We start from the raw sequence: 17,848 nt of genomic DNA on the forward strand, positions 1-17,848 counted from the left end.
GGAACATATTACGTGTAAACATGCAGCCTATATTTACTTGTATCTATACGCATATATGTAATTCCATAAACTTACACATATAAATACATGTAATAATTTTATAATATGATTTTATGTATCTATCCTTTCTCTGGAGAACCCAGACTAATCCAGATTTTTGTTCTGAGAATGGGGATGGGGAGATATCTATCTATCTATCTATCATCTATATCTGTATCTATATCTATATCTATCTATCTCAACACGATGTGCTGTAAGCTGCCAAAAATGTGGGAATAATATTCTTTCCACTGTATATTCACCTCCTGTTACAATTTCTGCTGTAGGGTAGGCTTCCCAAGACTACACATATACTCACTGGAGAGAGAAGATGTAAAACACACAGTTCCTGGGGCGCCTGGGTGGCTCAGTTGGTTAAGTGTCTGCCTTTGGCTCAGCTCATGATCTCAGGGTCCATGGATGGAGACCAGAATCAGTCTCCATGCCTGCTGAGCAGGGAGCCTGCTTCTCCTTCTGCCTCACCCCACTCCTGCTCTCTCTCTCGCAAATAAATAAAATCTTAAAAAGAACAAAACATAACAAAACCCACAATTCCTGGCTTCAGGGGTCTCAGGTCTCACACTTACCCTTAGAATAGCGTGAGAAATCTACATGGATAAAATCTAATTAGCTGGGTGACTTCCCTATTAATCTTCAGTGGGTACGGACCTAATACTGGAGTTTCACAATGTATGAATCCAAAGCTGATAAAACTGGCAAGGGAAGCAGATCCACAATCACAGCTGGAGATTTCAATACTCCGCTCAGCAACTGATAGACTGTGTAGACAGAAAACGACTCCATCCACCACTGGGGCACAGTCACCACGTGCAGAGCACTGAACCCAAACAAAGCAGAATGCACGCACACTTTTCAGGAGCACTCGTGAGGTTCGCCAGGAGAAACCATATTCTGGGCCGCATCCTGGGTCTGGATGTCTTGAAAAGGGCAGACGAAATCCTACAGCATTTGCATTCTTCTAGGTGGGGAAGCCTATCTCCGCCTTGTTCAGGCAGAGAGAAACCAGAGGGGAGAAGGCTGCAGCCACCGGTGACAGACGGCAGGCAGATATCTGCGATGACACGTCCCTGAGCCAGACGTGTGGGAAATGTGGGGGAGACATAGGGTGTGAGCCAGGGAGACCTGGGGTAATGATGGGGTCTGGGCGGCAGGAGAGCCGCACCTGCTCGCTGCACCTGCTCCCCGCACCTGCTCTCCGCACCTGTCCAGGGACTGCTCCCCGGCACCAGCACCCCCACACCTGCTCCTGGCACCTGCTTCCCGCACCTGCTTCCCTCACCTGCTCCCGGGACCTGCTTCCCCCTTTTGCTCCCCCCACCTGCTCCCGCACCTGCTTCCCGCACTTTCTCCCCACTCCTGCTCCCCGCATCTGCTCCCGGGACCTGCTCCCCGCACCTGCTCCCCGGGACCCGCTCCCGGCACCTACTCCCAGGCACCTGCTCCCCGGGACCTGCTTCCTGCACCTGCTCCCCGGGACCCGCTCCCTGCACCTGCTCCCCAGCACCTACTCCCAGGCACCTGCTTCCCGCATCTGCTCCCGGCACCTTATCCCCGCACTTGCTTCCCCCCAACTGCTCCTGGGACCTGCTCCCTGGCACCTGCTCTCCGCATCTGCTCCCGGCACCTGCTCCCCGCACTTTCTCCCCCCTCTTGCCCCCTGGCACCTGCTCCCGGGCACCTGCTTTCCGCACCTGCTCCCCGCATCTGCTCCCCAGGACTTGCTCCGCGGCACCTGCTCCCCGCACCTGCTCCCCGGCACCAGAACCCGGCAACTGCTTCCCTGCTCCCCGCACCTGCTCCCCGGGACCTGCTTCCTGCACCTGCTCCCCGGGACCCGCTCCCTGCACCTGCTCCCCGCACCTACTCCCAGGCACCTGCTTCCCGCATCTGCTCCCGGCACCTGCTCCCCTGCTCCCCGCACCTGCTCCCCGCACTTTCTCCCTCTTCTTGCTCCCTGGCACCTGCTCCCCGCACCTGCTCCCCGCATCTGCTCCCCGCATCTGCTCCCCTCGGCTTCCCGCGTAGGTAAGCGCAGGGACGACGATTCGGCTTACCAGTAACAACAGTAAAAGTAACAGGCTCCCTCCATTCGTCTCTTCCGCAAGAGGAACGCCGCCTCCCGCTCCTCTTCCTCAAGTCCCGCCCCATCTACCCCCCCCCGCCCCCCGCCGGCCGCCGCGAATCAGCGGCCCCAGAACCGCCCGCGCCGGCGCGCGGCGCTCCGAGGGGCGGAAGCAGATCGCACGCGGCGCCGTAAAGCGCGCTCGTTTCCGGTTAGCGACAGCCGCCGCGCCCGTCCCTGCCGGCCCTCCGGGAGCGCCTCCGCCGGAGCCTCGGCGTCTCCACGCGTCTTCCCCGCTCGGGCGCTTCGCGGGCGGCGCCCCCTCCGCCGTGGACCATGTTCAAGAAGTTCGACGAGAAGGAGAACGTGTCCAACTGCATCCAGCTGAAGACGTCCGTTATCAAGGGGATTAAGAACCAGCTGATAGAGCAGTTTCCGGGCATCGAGCCGTGGCTGAACCAGATCCTGCCCAAGAAGGACCCGGTGAAGATCGTGCGCTGCCACGAGCACATCGAGATCCTGACGGTCAACGGGGAGCTGCTGTTCTTCCGGCAGCGCGAGGGGCCTTTCTACCCGACGCTGCGGCTGCTGCACCGGTTCCCCTTCATCCTGCCGCACCAGCAGGTGGACAAGGGCGCCATCAAGTTTGTGCTCAGCGGGGCCAACATCATGTGCCCCGGCCTGACGTCCCCGGGCGCGCAGCTGTACCCCGCCGCGGTGGACACGGTGGTGGCCGTCATGGCCGAGGGCAAGCAGCACGCGCTGTGCGTCGGCGTCATGCGGATGTCCGCCGAGGACATCGAGAAGGTCAACAAGGGCATCGGCATCGAGAACATCCACTACCTCAACGACGGGCTGTGGCACATGAAGACGTACAAGTGAGCGCCCGGGGCGGCCCCGGGCCGGAGCCGGAGCCGGAGCCGGAGCCGGAGCCGGGGCTGGAGCCGGAGCCGGGGGCGCGGGGCTGCGTCTGCGTCTGTGTCCGCGTCGCGGCGTGAACGCGCGGATGCTCGGGGAAGCGAAACCCAAGTAAAGATTTGCAAGGAGCCGCGCTGTCTGTATCTGTGTCCTTGCGCGCGTGCGGGGGCGGGGGCGGGGGCGCTGGCGGGGGCGCCCCGGGGAGGCCGTGCCCGCGCCCCGGCCACGTCCGCTCCAGCCCAGGCGCAGCGCCTGCGCGGGGAGCCTGGACTCTGCAGAGCGAGGAGCGCGCGCTTGGGCGCCCGCAGGTGGGAGGAAGCGGATGCCCGCGGGGGCCTGCGCCGCTCGGTTACCGGCGCCGCAGGGACCAGCAGGACGTCGGCGCCGCGTGCCCCGCAGGCCTCGTCCCCTCCGCGCTTGCTGCTGGGACTCGGTCCACCCCGCGCTCCGTTTCCCACGGAGACGCAGTCATTTAGGGGTGGTCGTGGGGCCCGTGGCCCAGTGGGGTCTTCCTGTTTAGGAATCCGCGGGGGCTTCCTCCGTGGTTTTGAGGCATTTCTCCGGGCGGCCGTGTGACCTGTTGGGAGGGGCTGCTTGCAGATCGCGGGGGAGGTGTGCAGGCGCTGGGAGATGCGCGCGGGAGAAAGCCTCCCGGGGCGGACGTCGGCCTGTGCGGTGTCGCTGTCGCCGCGCCCGTCACGCGCATCACCCGCACAGACACACACGTACAAGCTCGGTGAGCGCGAGGTCTGAGCGCGGAGAGCAGCGGTGCCCTCGCCGACTGACCTGAGGACGACCCGCCGTGCAGACTCCGAATGCCGGGACGCTTACGAAAGGACGAGATGAAGTTACGTGAGCTGCAAGTTTCCGCATAAATCACTTCCTCTCGACTTGAGTTTTCTCAAATTTAAAGCCAGAGTTATCTGAGTCTTTATAGAGCGGCGTCAGAGACGCCCAACTGGAAAACTGTCTGAAGGAGGCAACACAGGTCAGCCGAAGCCTCGTGGGTGACTTCGCCGTGATCGGTTTCAGAGTAACTCATCAGAGATAAATTAGGGTAGATTTGGGGTGAATGGAGAGTGAAAAGGTAAAAGGCGGACATTTAGATTTCATGTTGTTGCTTACAGAAGTGTGGGTGTGATTGAAAGACACCAGGTAGACGTTGGAGGAAGCTTCTGGTGAAGATACTTGGTTGTGGAGTCCAGATTATTTTACTGTTGTTATTTTTATTGTTGTGGGTTGTTAACGGGATGTGTAAGTGTGTCTGCTTGCGGACGAGAAAGATGCACCAAGAGTGGGAATACTCCGCGGGGGTAGAATCCGTGGACTAGAAAAGCGGGAAGGAATGGCTCCAAAAGGAGAGAAGGGACTGACCCGCCCTCACTTGGATTATGTCCTCACCACAGAGTTGTCCTGTAACAACTCAAACTCTCCTCATTAGAACACTGTTTTTTCCTCGAAGCATTAGGGGTTTTGCCCCATTTAATTGTCTGCCCCAGTCAGCACCACCCTGGTCGTTGGTGGACACCGTGGAGGCCCTGGGAGCCTCTCATGATAATACTGGGGAGCACCAGTGACTCTGAGGACATGGACGGAGACACTCAAGGTAAGAACCCTACAGTTCTTCTTTGACGGTGTCCCCACCAGCTCTCTCCACCAAAAGATGAAAGAGGACCTTCTGCATCTGTTTTAAGCCTTCCTTCAGGACTCCTCGTTCACAGATACACATGCTACCTTCCATTATTGGACGCGGATCCTCGTATGGCTCATACCAGTCCTACCGACCAACTCACGGTGGCAAGCCTGCATCCACGTTGGAAAGGACGGAGGGCAAAAGTTCCATGACCTTCCTGGAATTTCATCCAGAATTTGGTGTGTATATTCAGGAGACGCGTATTTGTTAAAGCATTCTGTACATTCATCACGTTTAAGGTGATCTGTGAGCCAGAAGGTTTTAGGAACAATTGAAGGAGAAGAGGATTGTCTCTGCTTACTCTTGGCTAATACCAGTGTCTAATTTAATACAAGCGCTGGTCACATCTTACCTCAAGAATCCACTCACTCCAGTGCTGCTGCTTCCAGAATAGTTCAACAAACATTATTGGGTACTTAGTGTGGGGCTAGACATGGGGCTGGAAGTAAGATGCAGAAATATAAAATACCACCCCGTTTTCCGGGAGCTTAGTTTTGGAAGGAAGGCCAACATGGAGATGCATAATTTAATTTCAAATATTTGTGTATGTATATACAACTGTATTTAGTAACTGTGAATTACTTACTATAATATGGTATGAATGAGTGAGGGAAAGTTGTCTCTGCCTTGAAAAATCAAAGAGGATGTCTTAATCAGGCTGTAGAAATGTTAGAAATGTAGAATATAGAAATACAGAAATGTAGAAATGTTAAAAAAATGAGTAAGGATGTTTTCACAATGAAAATGGTGAAAAAAATTCCAGGAAAAGAAATAGTGTGAGCAGTGCAGGAGAGTCACAGAAATTGAAGCAGCTTGCCATTTGTAGGTCATGATTTTCCAGGAAAAGATGAGAAGACATGAAGCCGCAGGCTCACAGGAGAGACCCACTTGTAACAGATTGCCCGTGGGGCCTCCAGGGGGACTACCCAGCAGACGGACAGGTAGTAAGTGTCTGGAGAGCGGGCAGTGCCAGGACTTGGATGCACATTTGTGGGCCATTAGTATGCAGATGGTGGTTAAAATGGTGAAAAGTAAGCGCTTGTGAGTTTTAACATGAGGAGGCTGGAGATGGAGTGTGTGAGTGGAGGAAGATCTATCCACACAGAGAACGAAGAGGACAAGAGTCAGTGGGGCTGACTCTGTGACCCACTGTCTAATTCCTGGGAAGAGTAAGGCAGTTTCCTTCAGCTCCAGAGGACTAAGTAAATACCTAGAATTGATGACTTACAGAGTCTGGAAGAATCCTAAGGAATTTTGAATGGGACTCGTCGGGCCAGAAAGAGGCTTGTCCTCTCCACGTACACAGTGCCTGCTGGTAGCAGGAGGGGGAGACATGCATTCCCAGCCGCCATTCTTGGCCAGTCCCACTGGACTTAGGTTGCCATGTGCACAGTTAGTGTTCCTGCCTCTGGCCAGCCACCCTGAGAGCCTGTGGAACTTTAAGACTCAGGGAAGGAGTGGTGTTGGGCAGGCCATGCTCCCTGGTGCCGAGGACCTGGCAAGAAGGCAGGGCTCTGACCACGCAGAGTCACTTTCGGTGTTGTATTGGCAGGTGTTAACCGTGAGGGATGAGGTGACCCCTTCCTCTGGAGAAGGAGCAGCCTTGCTTCTGCCCGTAAAAGCCACAGATGCCTCAAGTTCAGATGCCCCTCCTGCAGCATGACCCCCGCCCCCCACCATGTTTGCAGTCATCTGTGGAGCATGAAGGTCATGGGGCGTCCATGCAAACGAGCATGAAGCTCCGGCTGCTGCTTTTCTCATGCTCTCTGCCCGCGTTCATCAAACAAGCTAGCTGGCTGGTTTGCACCTTGGGTAAAGTCGGAGACCCTGCACAGTGCTGACAGCTTGTGGGGGGAGGATGGGACGCTAACCGAGACATGGCTTCTGGAAGAGAAGAAATGAGAAAAATGAGGCCCTGCACAAGGCCAGGCAGGAGAACTTGAGAAGACCCCTGAGGACCCCGTTACGGAGGCCCTTGTGCTCCTGGCGGCAGGGGAGAAGGGGAAGGCAGGGCATTCCCCTCTCCCATCTGTTCAGGGACGTGTAGAGGCCGAGCAGCAAGAGGCGCGATTGAAACCAGCCTTTTCAACGGTCCCTCGGTCACTCTCCTGGAGAAAGAAGAGCAGGGTGCTGTCATCACCAAGGGCAGGCCCAGGACTCTGACTGGAAGGTGATGCGGTTTCATGTTGATTGCAGAGTCAAGGGCTCTCCAGCGCTGAATTAAATGACGTCTACAAGGGGACGGAGGGTTTTAGAGGGAAAAGGTGGTTTATCGAGCTGAACGGGCAGCCTCTGGAAACCCAAAGTAAAGTAAAACCCTCCTTCCTGCTCCTTGCTTCTTGAACTCTTCCCTGAGGCCCTCATGCCTCCCTCCCTCTCTCCTGGGCCAGCTGCTTTAGGAACAAAGCCAAATGAGTTAGCGCCTGATGCACAGGGGTTAAATCCGTTATCTATGTTGTCATTTCGGGGTGGTTGTGGGAGCAGCATCTGAATTCAGCTGATGAGGTCTCAGAAAATTCACAAGGAAAGAATGGTAAGAACCAGCTCACTTAAGAACTAGGCGACTGGGGGTGCCTGGGTGGCTCAGTCGGTTGACATCCGGCTCTTGATCTCAACTTGGGTCTCCATCTCGGGGTCATGGGTTCAGGCGCCATGTTGGGCTCCATGCTGGGTGTGAAGCCTATTTAAAAAAAAACCAACAACAAAACAAACTGGTTGCCAGAAGAGTACTGTTGTCCAGGAACAGTTTTACTTCTACCCTTCTAGCTTCTGTGGCTGCTCAGTTACGACGACTTAAGACAGGTTAACAGGAGAAAACCAAATTTAATTATGTACTGGAGCCCCATAAAGATATGAAGACTCACAAGGCCGCTGGGCAGTTGAAGCTTATGGAACATCCTGAGCGATGGAAGGGGGTGGGGCCTGGGGAGACAAAGAGGGGAAAGGCTGCTCCCAAGAAGGCCGGAGGTGTTTGGAGAACAAAGGTTTCCCTGTTCTCCTCCTGAGTTTCTTGGGTAAACCGGTTGTCCCTGGTAATAGCTGTGTTCCTGGGGCCAGACCTCCCTTTCCCATGTAAATGTAGGCAGTTAGGTGAGGAGCTTCTGAATCCGCTGGGTTTTGATATTCTTGAGCTCAAAATACCCCTCACGCCAACGTGGCATATATGTGGGAGACTTGTCCTGAAACCTCTAGTTCAATAGCTGTTAAAGTAATTAAATTTATAGTTAAGGTTCTTCAAACAAAGAAAACTCCAGATCCAGAAAGTCTTGCTGGTGAATTCCATCCACTAAACAGTCAAGGAAGAAATCAATGAAAAGTTTAGTTTCTTCTTTAATAAAGAAGTTTGAGGTACGCTTCCCAGTTCATTTTATGAAGCCAGTGTTACTCAAAAATCCAAACCAAAGACCCGGCAAGAGAATAAAACCACAGACCAGTATCCTCCGTGAACATAAACACAAATATGCTAGAAAATTTTAGCAAAGTGACCCAGAAATAGGGAGAACTAGCAAACACGGGGTTTATTCTGGAAATGGAAGGCTGGTTGTCATCCTGCCATGAAGTCACACCCACAAGTGGTCTTTCCGCAGCGTCCGCTTTACTCAGTCACAAAGCCAGGTGAACTCATGATGGTGAAGCAGGTTCAGGGTTCCAGTCTCACCGACGTGACTGGACTTGGCTTCTTATCCAGCCCGTGAAGCGGGACCGATGACAAACCACACAACACACAAGGTAACAGAAGAGTGTGGGAAGTTACGGAACCAAAGGCAGGTCAGTCTGTGGGTGTGCAGTTCAGACAAGCACTCGCTCTGGCTGGGTCAGCTCTTGGTGTACAAGCAGTGAAGGATCTCGTTTCTGGTCAGAGACCAGTTGGGCCGAGCCTTCGGCAGCAGCTGCCTGTTGTACTTAAGTGGTCAGACATAGAGGGGTCGGGTCCAGAGAGTCTGACAGTTTGCTGCCCAAACGCTTCCCTTTAAAGGGATTTAATGGGTTTTGGGTTGTCGCAGACCTCCTCTGCTTCTGGTCCTTATCAGTTCTGGGGTGTCAGCTGGTGTTCCCTGAGATACCTCCTAGCTGCAGTACCTTAACTGCTTGAGACGTAGATACAGGCTCCTGCCTGATGGGAGAGACTCCATTTTGCTGTCTACACTGCTTCACTATTCCGAACTTAAGGAATGTAATGAATTGTATTAATAGGTTAAAGAAGAAAAACCATATGCTTATTTTACTAGCTGCAGAAAAAAATTGATAAAATTCAATACCCATTCAGCAAAAGAAAATTTCCTCAATCTGGTAAAATAGATCAGCAAAACACCAACAGCTCACATTATATTTATTGGTGAAAGAGTGAATACTTTCTTCCTAAAATCAGGAGCAGGACAGAGATGTCCTCTATTACCACTTACATCAGTCATTCTACATAGTGCAATAGGGGAAGGAAAAAAATAAATACAGCTTGCAAATAAAAAATAAAACAGTATGATTGTCTAAGTAGAAAATGCAAAAGAATCGATAAAAAGGTTTCTAGAACAGATGTGTGAGATTAGCAAATCAACTTATTTAAAAACCAGTTGCATGTCAATATGCTAGCAATGAATACTGAAAATTGAAATTTAAAAATAGACCATTTTCGTAGCGTGGAAGACTTGAAATAATTATGTATCGATCTCATGGAGTACGTGTAGGGTCTGTATGTCAAAACCATACAAAATATTTAGGAACCCAGATTAAAGGGAACCCTAGCAAGCCCAGAGGTCTGCTCTGTTCACAACTGCAAGAGTCAATCAGGTGGTAATTGGCATGGGAAACAGGCAAAAGGAAAAAACTCAGTTATCTTTCTGGCTAACAGCCCATTGACAAGTCCTTGAAACAGGCCGAATGACCTTCCTCTATGAACTCAGCTGCCTCCATGTTGATCTTAGACTGACCAACCCATCCTATGTGTCTACTTTAACATAAAAATTTCTCTGGAAACTTCCTTTATCTCTACCCCCCAAGACATATGTTGGCCATCATCCTCCAAGGTTATGACCTGCCGATACACATCTGAAGGGTCTCACGACTATGGTTTTACTAGACAGTAGTAAATGACCTTTTCCTAACCCCTCAGGCTAGCCCCTCAAGGTCCTGAAAACCTTGCTTCCAAATTCTTTAGAGACTTAGGCTGTCCCTAACCGCCTCCCAACTTGGAAGTATATGAAGAGTCACCTGTCATGATGCAGCTTTTTCTCCCACTGGTCTTGTCCCTGTGTTTTAATAAAACTACTTTTTTGCACCAAAGATGTGTCAAGAATTCCTTCTGGTCTGTTCGCTCTACACCCTAACATTTCCATATCAGTAATGTCCGTTCTTCCTAAATAAATATATACATTTAATATTATTGGGGTCAAAATCACACAAGATTTTTCATAAGAATTGACAAGCTATTCCTAAAATTTCAGTGGCAAATAAGGGGCACAGATTAGCTGAAGCCATTTTGAAAAGAAGATAAAAAAGAGCACACAGCATCTGGCTCAAGGCTTACCATAACGTGATGATAGATATGTCAGTAGAGTGTTAGCAAAAGGACAGACCTGTGAATTATTGAACTGAGAATAGAGTCCAGAAACAGACGCACTAAACATTGTCAAATGGCTTTTTACAAAGCTGCAAAGGTAATCCAATTGAGGAAAAAAATAGTGTTTGCCATAAATGGTGCTGGGGACGTCCCCATACAGAAACTTCAGACCTCAGGCCATGCCTTGCAACGTAAACAGGTGTTAACTCAAAATGGATCGTAAGACCTAAATGTTAATAAAATGTATTAAATTTCTAGAAGTAAACATAGGAGAATGCCTTTTTGACCTTTAGTTCAGCGAAGATTTCATAGACATAACACTAAAAGCACTACCCTTAAATGAAAAAATAGAATTAATTGAAATCAAGAATTTCTGAGTTCTGAAAGCGAGCTAAGAAAATGAAAAGACAAGCCATATACTTTTCAGAAAGAAAATAGTAGCAGAACATATGCTTAATAAATAATTTGCATTCAGAATATAGCAAACTCTGCAAATGGCAGAAAAGCAGAAGCATTAAAAACTGGAGAAAAGATTGGAACAGACGCTTCAGCAAATAGGCTGTATACACGTGAAAACCACTCAGCTCCTTTAACCACGAGGGACATTTCAGAATAAACCACCGTGAGACACCATTACATATCTGTTAGAATGAACAGCCATAACCAAACCCCAACCATGCACATGTTGGTGAAAATACAGAGTTGCTGGTAGGAGTGCAGATGGTTATGTCCTATTGGAAAGGAAATGTGTAAATGGGCTTATTTGTAATCTTCCTGAACCAGAAGCACAGAAAGGAACATCCCCTCCCATTGTCACACGTGTATCTGCTCTCAATCTGTATTTTACTAGGAATTTTGTAGTGGAGAACTTTACAAATAATGACCAATGACGATTCTGAATATTACAAGTCAAGGTTTTCAAATTCTGAGGATTAACGGTAACGTACATGTTGGCACATTTTTCTTTTACATTGAGGTACTTTCTCATTTTTTTTTTTAAAGCAAAGTCTACATTAACTGTGGGGCCCCAGTGCCTTCATTTCATCCTCACGTGATAAACCCCAGGAAAACTTTGAAACATTTACAAAGAGCATGATTGCAATCCTTGCATGTGCTCTTTCAGCAGAGCTAAATTCAGGATATAATTATTTTCCTTAAAAATTCAGTTGGCTCAACATATTTTCAAAAGAGGAAATTCCAAGGCTTTGAAAAGCACATCTGTGTTACAGAGAAAACATTTTCAAAGCAGGAAAGTCTTTCTGACTATGCAAAATATCAAATTTTCAATCACATGTTTTGGGGTTATTTCTATCCAAAGACTTTTTCCTTTTAGTCGGAGAGATTTAGAAATGTGGGCAAGCAAGTCATGGTACTGTCAGAAGCTTAGCCAAACAACCGGGAATGCTATATTAAATGATTTTCTTAGGGCAAAATAGAGGCTTTTTAAAAGTGAGCTATGCCCTCGCCGTGTGTCGTGGAGTGTATGCCAGAGGAGATCTGTGTCTTTCAAAAGCTCCTTCAAGGGCTGCTTGTGGACACACCGGCTGTTGGCCATGTTGGTTTCTCTATTCCTTTGAGGTTAAATGTCAACTGATACTCTTAAGTTTGTATTTACCTCTGTATCGCCTTAAAAATCGACAAGAGCGCGCAGTAGAACAAAAAGATTGCATGGGAATTGTCCCTTTTGCAACAACATCAGTGATCCTGGCCCTTGGGCATGCTGAGTGGTGTTAGAGAAAGACGAATACTGTAGGGCATCCCTTACACGTGGAATCCAAAAACGGCCAGCTCATTGAAAGGGAAAGTAGACTGGTGGTCACCAGGGGCTGGGGATGGAGGGAATGGGAAGCTTCCAGTTATATGATGAGGAAATTCTAGGGATCTCATTTCCAGCATGAGGGCTTTAGTGAATAATCCAGCACCACATTCTTGAAATTTGCTAAGTAAGCCGACTTTAAGCCGTTGCATAAAGTATGTTGAGGTGATGGGCATGCTAGCTTGATTAAGGTGGTTGTTTCAAATCGTATCAAATCACGGTGTACACCTTCAGTACGTTACAATTTTATGTGTCAATTATACCTCCATAAAGCTGGGGAAAAAGGAACAGTGAGATGAAAAAGGGTCATGGACAGTGGAATTGGTCAATGAAACTTTGGACCAAGCTGCTTCCCCATGCTGGTCACTGGGCTTCATTACATGTCTCCTGCTCCTTAGGGAAGGACGTGTGGCCCAGCGCTCCAAGCCCCCAGAAGCCCTTGTGTTTTCTGTGAGCAGGAGCTCTGAGATATGCCACCTCCCCAGTCTGTGTGTCCTGATGTCCCTTGTCCACTCCTCAGAAGGAACCAGAACCCTGACCTCAATAACTGCCACAGACCATTTTGAAAAGTTCCATTATCATGGTTTTTGTAAAGAAAACATCGGGATTTATGAGAAAACCCCTCTGTGATAGGGTTGCAACCTCTTCGGAGATGACAGACTTGAGGCACAGAGGGACTCAGCCGATGAGCCAAGGTCACCGAACCCGTGCGGGGTGTGCGGGTTGTCTCCGACATCCGTGGGCTCGTCCACAGGGGGCACACCATCGTGACCCTTTCTGATTGACGTGGTCTTTTCCTTGGTTAACCCAGCCCCACAGGCACGCGGGCACTTCCAGTCGTTTCTTACTGCTTATTAGGAAAACAAAGTCCTAGAGATTCTTAGTTTTCAATATGCTCTTCCAGAAAAGCTAACCCTCTCCATTCCCGCCAAACTCTTTTCCACGCTCTCTGGCGGACTTGGTGTGGACATTTTGGGGTGTCTTTGATTCCAGTTGTTCTTTTATCTTGTGTTTGCTATTCCTTTCTGGCCTAATTGTTGCCTTTCTTCAGAAACTTAATAGAAGTTCTACATTTCCTCTATTAGATTCCTTTTTATTATTTCGCTCATCCCAAATCAAATCTTCTGAAATCTTAACAGAACCTAATGTCTCTCTACCTCATTTTATCACATTGGCCTCAAGGAATCGAATGAAAGCTGCACTGATTGTCATCGAGTTGCAAAACCACGGTGCTGGGTACAACCAGGACCTCGAAGTGGGAGGATCAGGCTTCTTGCATTCGCGGAACTGATACATGTGAAGGCAGAATATAAATATGATTTTTTATTCAATGAAGCCAAAGGTATGAACGCTAAGATGCTGACCAAGGAGCTGAGCTATGCAGAGGGTGTGTGAGGGAAAACCACTTCACGCATGAAGAAGAGGGAGCGTAACTGCTGTCTGACCAGTCAGGCAGGACGTGTGGGGGGGACCCACACAGCCCCCGTGGCAGAAAAACGTAACTTCTCTTCCCTGAGGGCAGAAGAGGAAGGTCAGCATGGAATAGGCGAACTGCCGCCACACAGGAGAAGGCTTCGAGTCCTCAGTCACGGAGTTTGCTGAAGGCAAGGGATCTCACTCTTGTGGTCCTTCCAGTGGAATGTTTATTTTGAGAGGACCCAGCGGGAGAGACGAGGGAGAGGAAACTCCCAGGTTCCCAAACAGGGCCGGACCAGGGAGGGCTGGAGCCCTGCGCTCGGAGGGAGAGGGACAGGGAAGGAAAAGGGAAGAGGGGTTAGGACTAGGAGTTCGCCACACGGGGCTGTGTGTGTGTGCGTGTGTGTGTGCGCGCGTGTATGTGTGTGCGCGTGCGTGTGCATATGTGTGAGTGCGTGCGCGTATGTGTGTGTGCGTATGTGTGTGTGTGCACGCGTGCATATGTGTGTGTGCGCGTCTGTGTGTGTGCGCGTCTGTGTGTGTGCGTGCGCGTATGTGTGTGTGCGTGCGCGTATGTGTGTGGGTGTGCGCGTATGTGTGTGTGTGCGCGTGTGTGTGTGCGCGCGCGCGCATACGTGTGTGTGCGCGTCTGTGTGTGTGCGTGTATGTGTGTGTGCATGTGCACGTGTATGTGTCTGTGTGTGTATGTGTGTGGGCATGTGCACACGCCAGAGGGTGCACGAACTTGAGCAGCAAATATCCAAGAATGGCACTGGACCACTGGACATGGGCTTTTTTCCAATTCAGTAGGAATGATGAAGTGTGTTATCTGACATCGTCTTTGCCAGCAAGAGCTACTCTGTGACAGACATTCTTTGCTCCCTTACCTGACTGGCATTGCCTTTGTATCTGAGCAGTGGGGTTTTAATTTAATTTCTTTTATATTTTATTTTATTTTATGAGAATGAGAGGGCTTACCGAAGAAGAGGGAGAAACAGACTCCCACGGAGCAGGGAGCCCCATGTGGGACTTGATTCCAGGACCCTGAGATCATGACCTAAGCTGAACCAACTGAGCCACCCAGGTGACCCTGAACGGTGTCTTTTTAACACCCTCCCATACTAAATACAGGAAAGAACACGACCTGTATGATGAGAGAACAATTTGCTTGCTTGTCCTTTTTCTTTCTTTAATGGCAATGTGAGCTACAAAAGCCTAGATTCTTTCAGCACTAAGAACATGAATGATTTAGAACATGTGGTTGAATTCAGGTAAAATAAGATTGGTGCAGAAATCTGGCCGTGAAAAACAACATGAAAGAAGAATACAATATGATGTGCAGGGTTTTCCCCATAAAACTCCAGCTCAGAGATGATCATACTTCTGTTCATATATGTAAATACCTAAAAATTAAGAAATATAGGACATAAAATGTGCACAGGAGCTGAAATGTGCAATTATGGTAGAATGGGGATGTAGTTTCTTTATTCCCTTAGAATATTTCAAGACTTGAATTTAATAATGCGTTAAATTATTAATAATAAAGCATTTTTATAAAGGACATTTTTCAATTTTAATACACAATGCAACAGTCCAATAATGGAGAGGCCCTCAGCACTTCTTACAGATTTTAAAACTTAGAACCTTGGGTGCCTGGGTGGCTCAGTGGGTTAAGCTGCAGCCTTTGGCTCAGGTCATGATCTCAGACTCCTGGGATCGAGTCCTGCATCGGGCTCTTTGCTCAGCAGGGAGCCCGCTTCTTTCTCTCTCTGCCTGCTTGTGATCTCTGTCTGTTAAATAAATAAATAAATAAAATCTTAAAAAAAAACTTAGAATCTTTTATTTTACACCTACAGTCAGATCTTTAAGTAAGAATTAGTTATTTTAAACATTAGAAAATACAATTTTTATTAAGTACAGCATGTTGGGTGGTTCCCACATAGAAAGTTAAACAGGAAAGTAGAGAGGCAGGCAGAGAGAGATTGGAAGAAGCAGGCTCCCTGCTGAGCAGAGAGCCTGATACGGGACTTGATCCCAGGACCCTGAGATCATGACCTGAGCCGAAGGCAGAGGCTTTAACCCACTGAGCCACCCAGGTGCCCATCTTTCCATTTATTTTAAAGATTTTATTCATTTATCTGAGAGAGTGCTCAAGCTGGGGGAGGGGCAGAAGGAGAGGGAGAAGCAGACTCTCCACTGAGCTCAGGGCTCCAACCCAGGACCCCGAGATCATGACCTGAGCCAAGGGCAGACACTTAACCGACTGAGCCACCAGGCATACCTGAGGCTTTCCATTTAAAACAAACAGTTTGAACAAGGTAATCATAATAGTGCGTGAAACACATATTGTTTCTTTTGAGGTGGGAGGAGGATGTAATTAGGAAGGAAAATGTAATAAACAGATTTAGATAATTAGTTGGAAGAAATAATAGAAAGCCTTACGTTGTTAATTTTCAAGATTCATCTGCAGTCCTTGGCTTAATTTATGCATTCATTTATTCTTACGCTCATTCATTTAGTATCTGTTAATTAATATCCCCTATTAAATGGAAATTAAAACACTTAGGTACGTCTTTTTGGTTGCAATTAACAAAGCCCCATTGCTCTAGTGGAAGCGAAGCACTGTGGGGCCATTTCAAAGGTTTCAGGATCTAAAGGAAGGCACAGGCTGGGGGGTGGGTGCTGGGTGCTGGCTCTCACAGGGGACTGTGCCTGCACACTTGTCATCCCGACCCAGGGTGACAAGGCTCTCTCCATCTCTCCCCTGCTTCATTGTGTCCTCTCCTAGCAAACCAGCTTGCTCCGATTTTGGTGTGCATGAGTCAAAAGTACACAGACCACTCTTCTGAATCGCCGTGGTCCCCAGTCCAGACCACCCAGGGATGGTGACCAAGGTCTGAAATTAAAATCCAAATTCCAGGAAAAATGTATATAACCAGCCATGCTTTGTTCTCATCAACCTTGGGCTCATCAGTTACATTTAGTATAAACACTGCCCCAGGAGCCTAGCCCCATCGGTGGGAAGGGACGTGGGGTGTGGGGCCCCGAGCCCTTCGGTTTCCAACATCTTCACCAACACTCTCCTTTATGAGCTTGATATGAAAATCCACAGATAATACTATACAACCAGAAATATGACTTATAAAAATTAACAGACTGCCCTATATTATAATTATAACATATTATAACTATAATTATATTATAATGTAGAGGAAAATAAAAGGAAGGTAATTTAAGATAAAATGGTATGATATGGATATTTAAATATCCTGCACAACCACCCTGAAGACATGAGTAGGTACTCAGATGCTTACATAGTAAACACAAAATCTCTGTGACTGTAGCAGACTAGACGCAATTCAACGCAGGCAAGTTACACTGAATCCTCAACTCAAACCCCAGAAATAGTAACGCTTCCTGTGATGTGATTTTTCTGAAAGGTGGGGAGTTTGGGGTACAGGTCTGAAGGAAAGGACAATCTTCTCTCAATTTGCACATTAACTAATTTCCTATAAAATTCAGGGTGTATTAGAACTATTTGAAAATGTGTATGTGCTTTATTTAAAGTCGAGGTAGGTTGTGGCCGTTCTGTGTGAGGTCGGAGTTTCTCTGTGCGCCATAAGATATCCCAGGACTCTGGCATTGTCCACTAAGTGCCAATAACACCACAATCCCTGTGACAATCTGAAACTTCTCCATGAATTCCAGGTTACTGTTCCCATTTTAGGGCTTAGAAATAGATTTCTTGAAAGAGTTCAAACCTAAAATTCCATCTCTCATCTGCGTTTGGTTCTCAAACCAATGAGCTCCCTAAATACATCGGTGGTGTTCAGGCTTTATTGTGTTTGACCTACTCTTTCTCTGCCCAAATCCATGAAATTTCTCCCCAGACCCCCTCTTTCTAGTGTTGGTGACCGTCAGGGCTCAGTCCTAAAATCTCTCCCCTTCTGCTTCCACACACTCCTTGGATACTCCGTCCTCTCGCAGACCTACTGGGATGAACTCCAGGCTGATGGTTCCAGTATTTATACCTTTGGTCCAGATCTCTCCTTAGAAATTCCGAGACTGTCCTACTGCCAGCTGAAATGGCCCTCGGACAGTCCTACAGGGACATCAAATGCAAGAGGTACAAAACCAGCCTTCATGTCCCCACCACCCTGTCCCTCTCCGCCCAGTGATCTTACTGGGGTTTCACAGAGCACTAAGTGTTGTGAGAAGCCTAGAACAAACACGCTATCTGCTGCCTTTCGACGGTCATATTAGAGCGCAATTATCTTTAGATAACTTTTTAAAAAAAGGATTTTATTTATTTATTTGACAGACGGAGAT

General features: G+C 48.6%; 1 protein-coding gene across 1 annotated transcript; it reads left to right on the forward strand.

Annotated features, from left to right (window-relative positions):
- The first annotated feature begins 2,313 nt into the window (after positions 1 to 2,313).
- Positions 2,314 to 3,170, forward strand: LOC116594452 (malignant T-cell-amplified sequence 1-like). Its single transcript, XM_032349859.1, has one exon. It carries the CDS (start codon positions 2,459 to 2,461, stop codon positions 3,002 to 3,004), a length of 546 nt encoding a protein of 181 aa, XP_032205750.1. The 5' UTR covers positions 2,314 to 2,458; the 3' UTR covers positions 3,005 to 3,170.
- The last annotated feature ends 14,678 nt before the right edge of the window (positions 3,171 to 17,848 follow it).

Source organism: Mustela erminea, chromosome 6 (genome assembly GCF_009829155.1).
Source record: "Mustela erminea isolate mMusErm1 chromosome 6, mMusErm1.Pri, whole genome shotgun sequence".
NCBI lineage: Eukaryota > Metazoa > Chordata > Mammalia > Carnivora > Mustelidae > Mustela > Mustela erminea.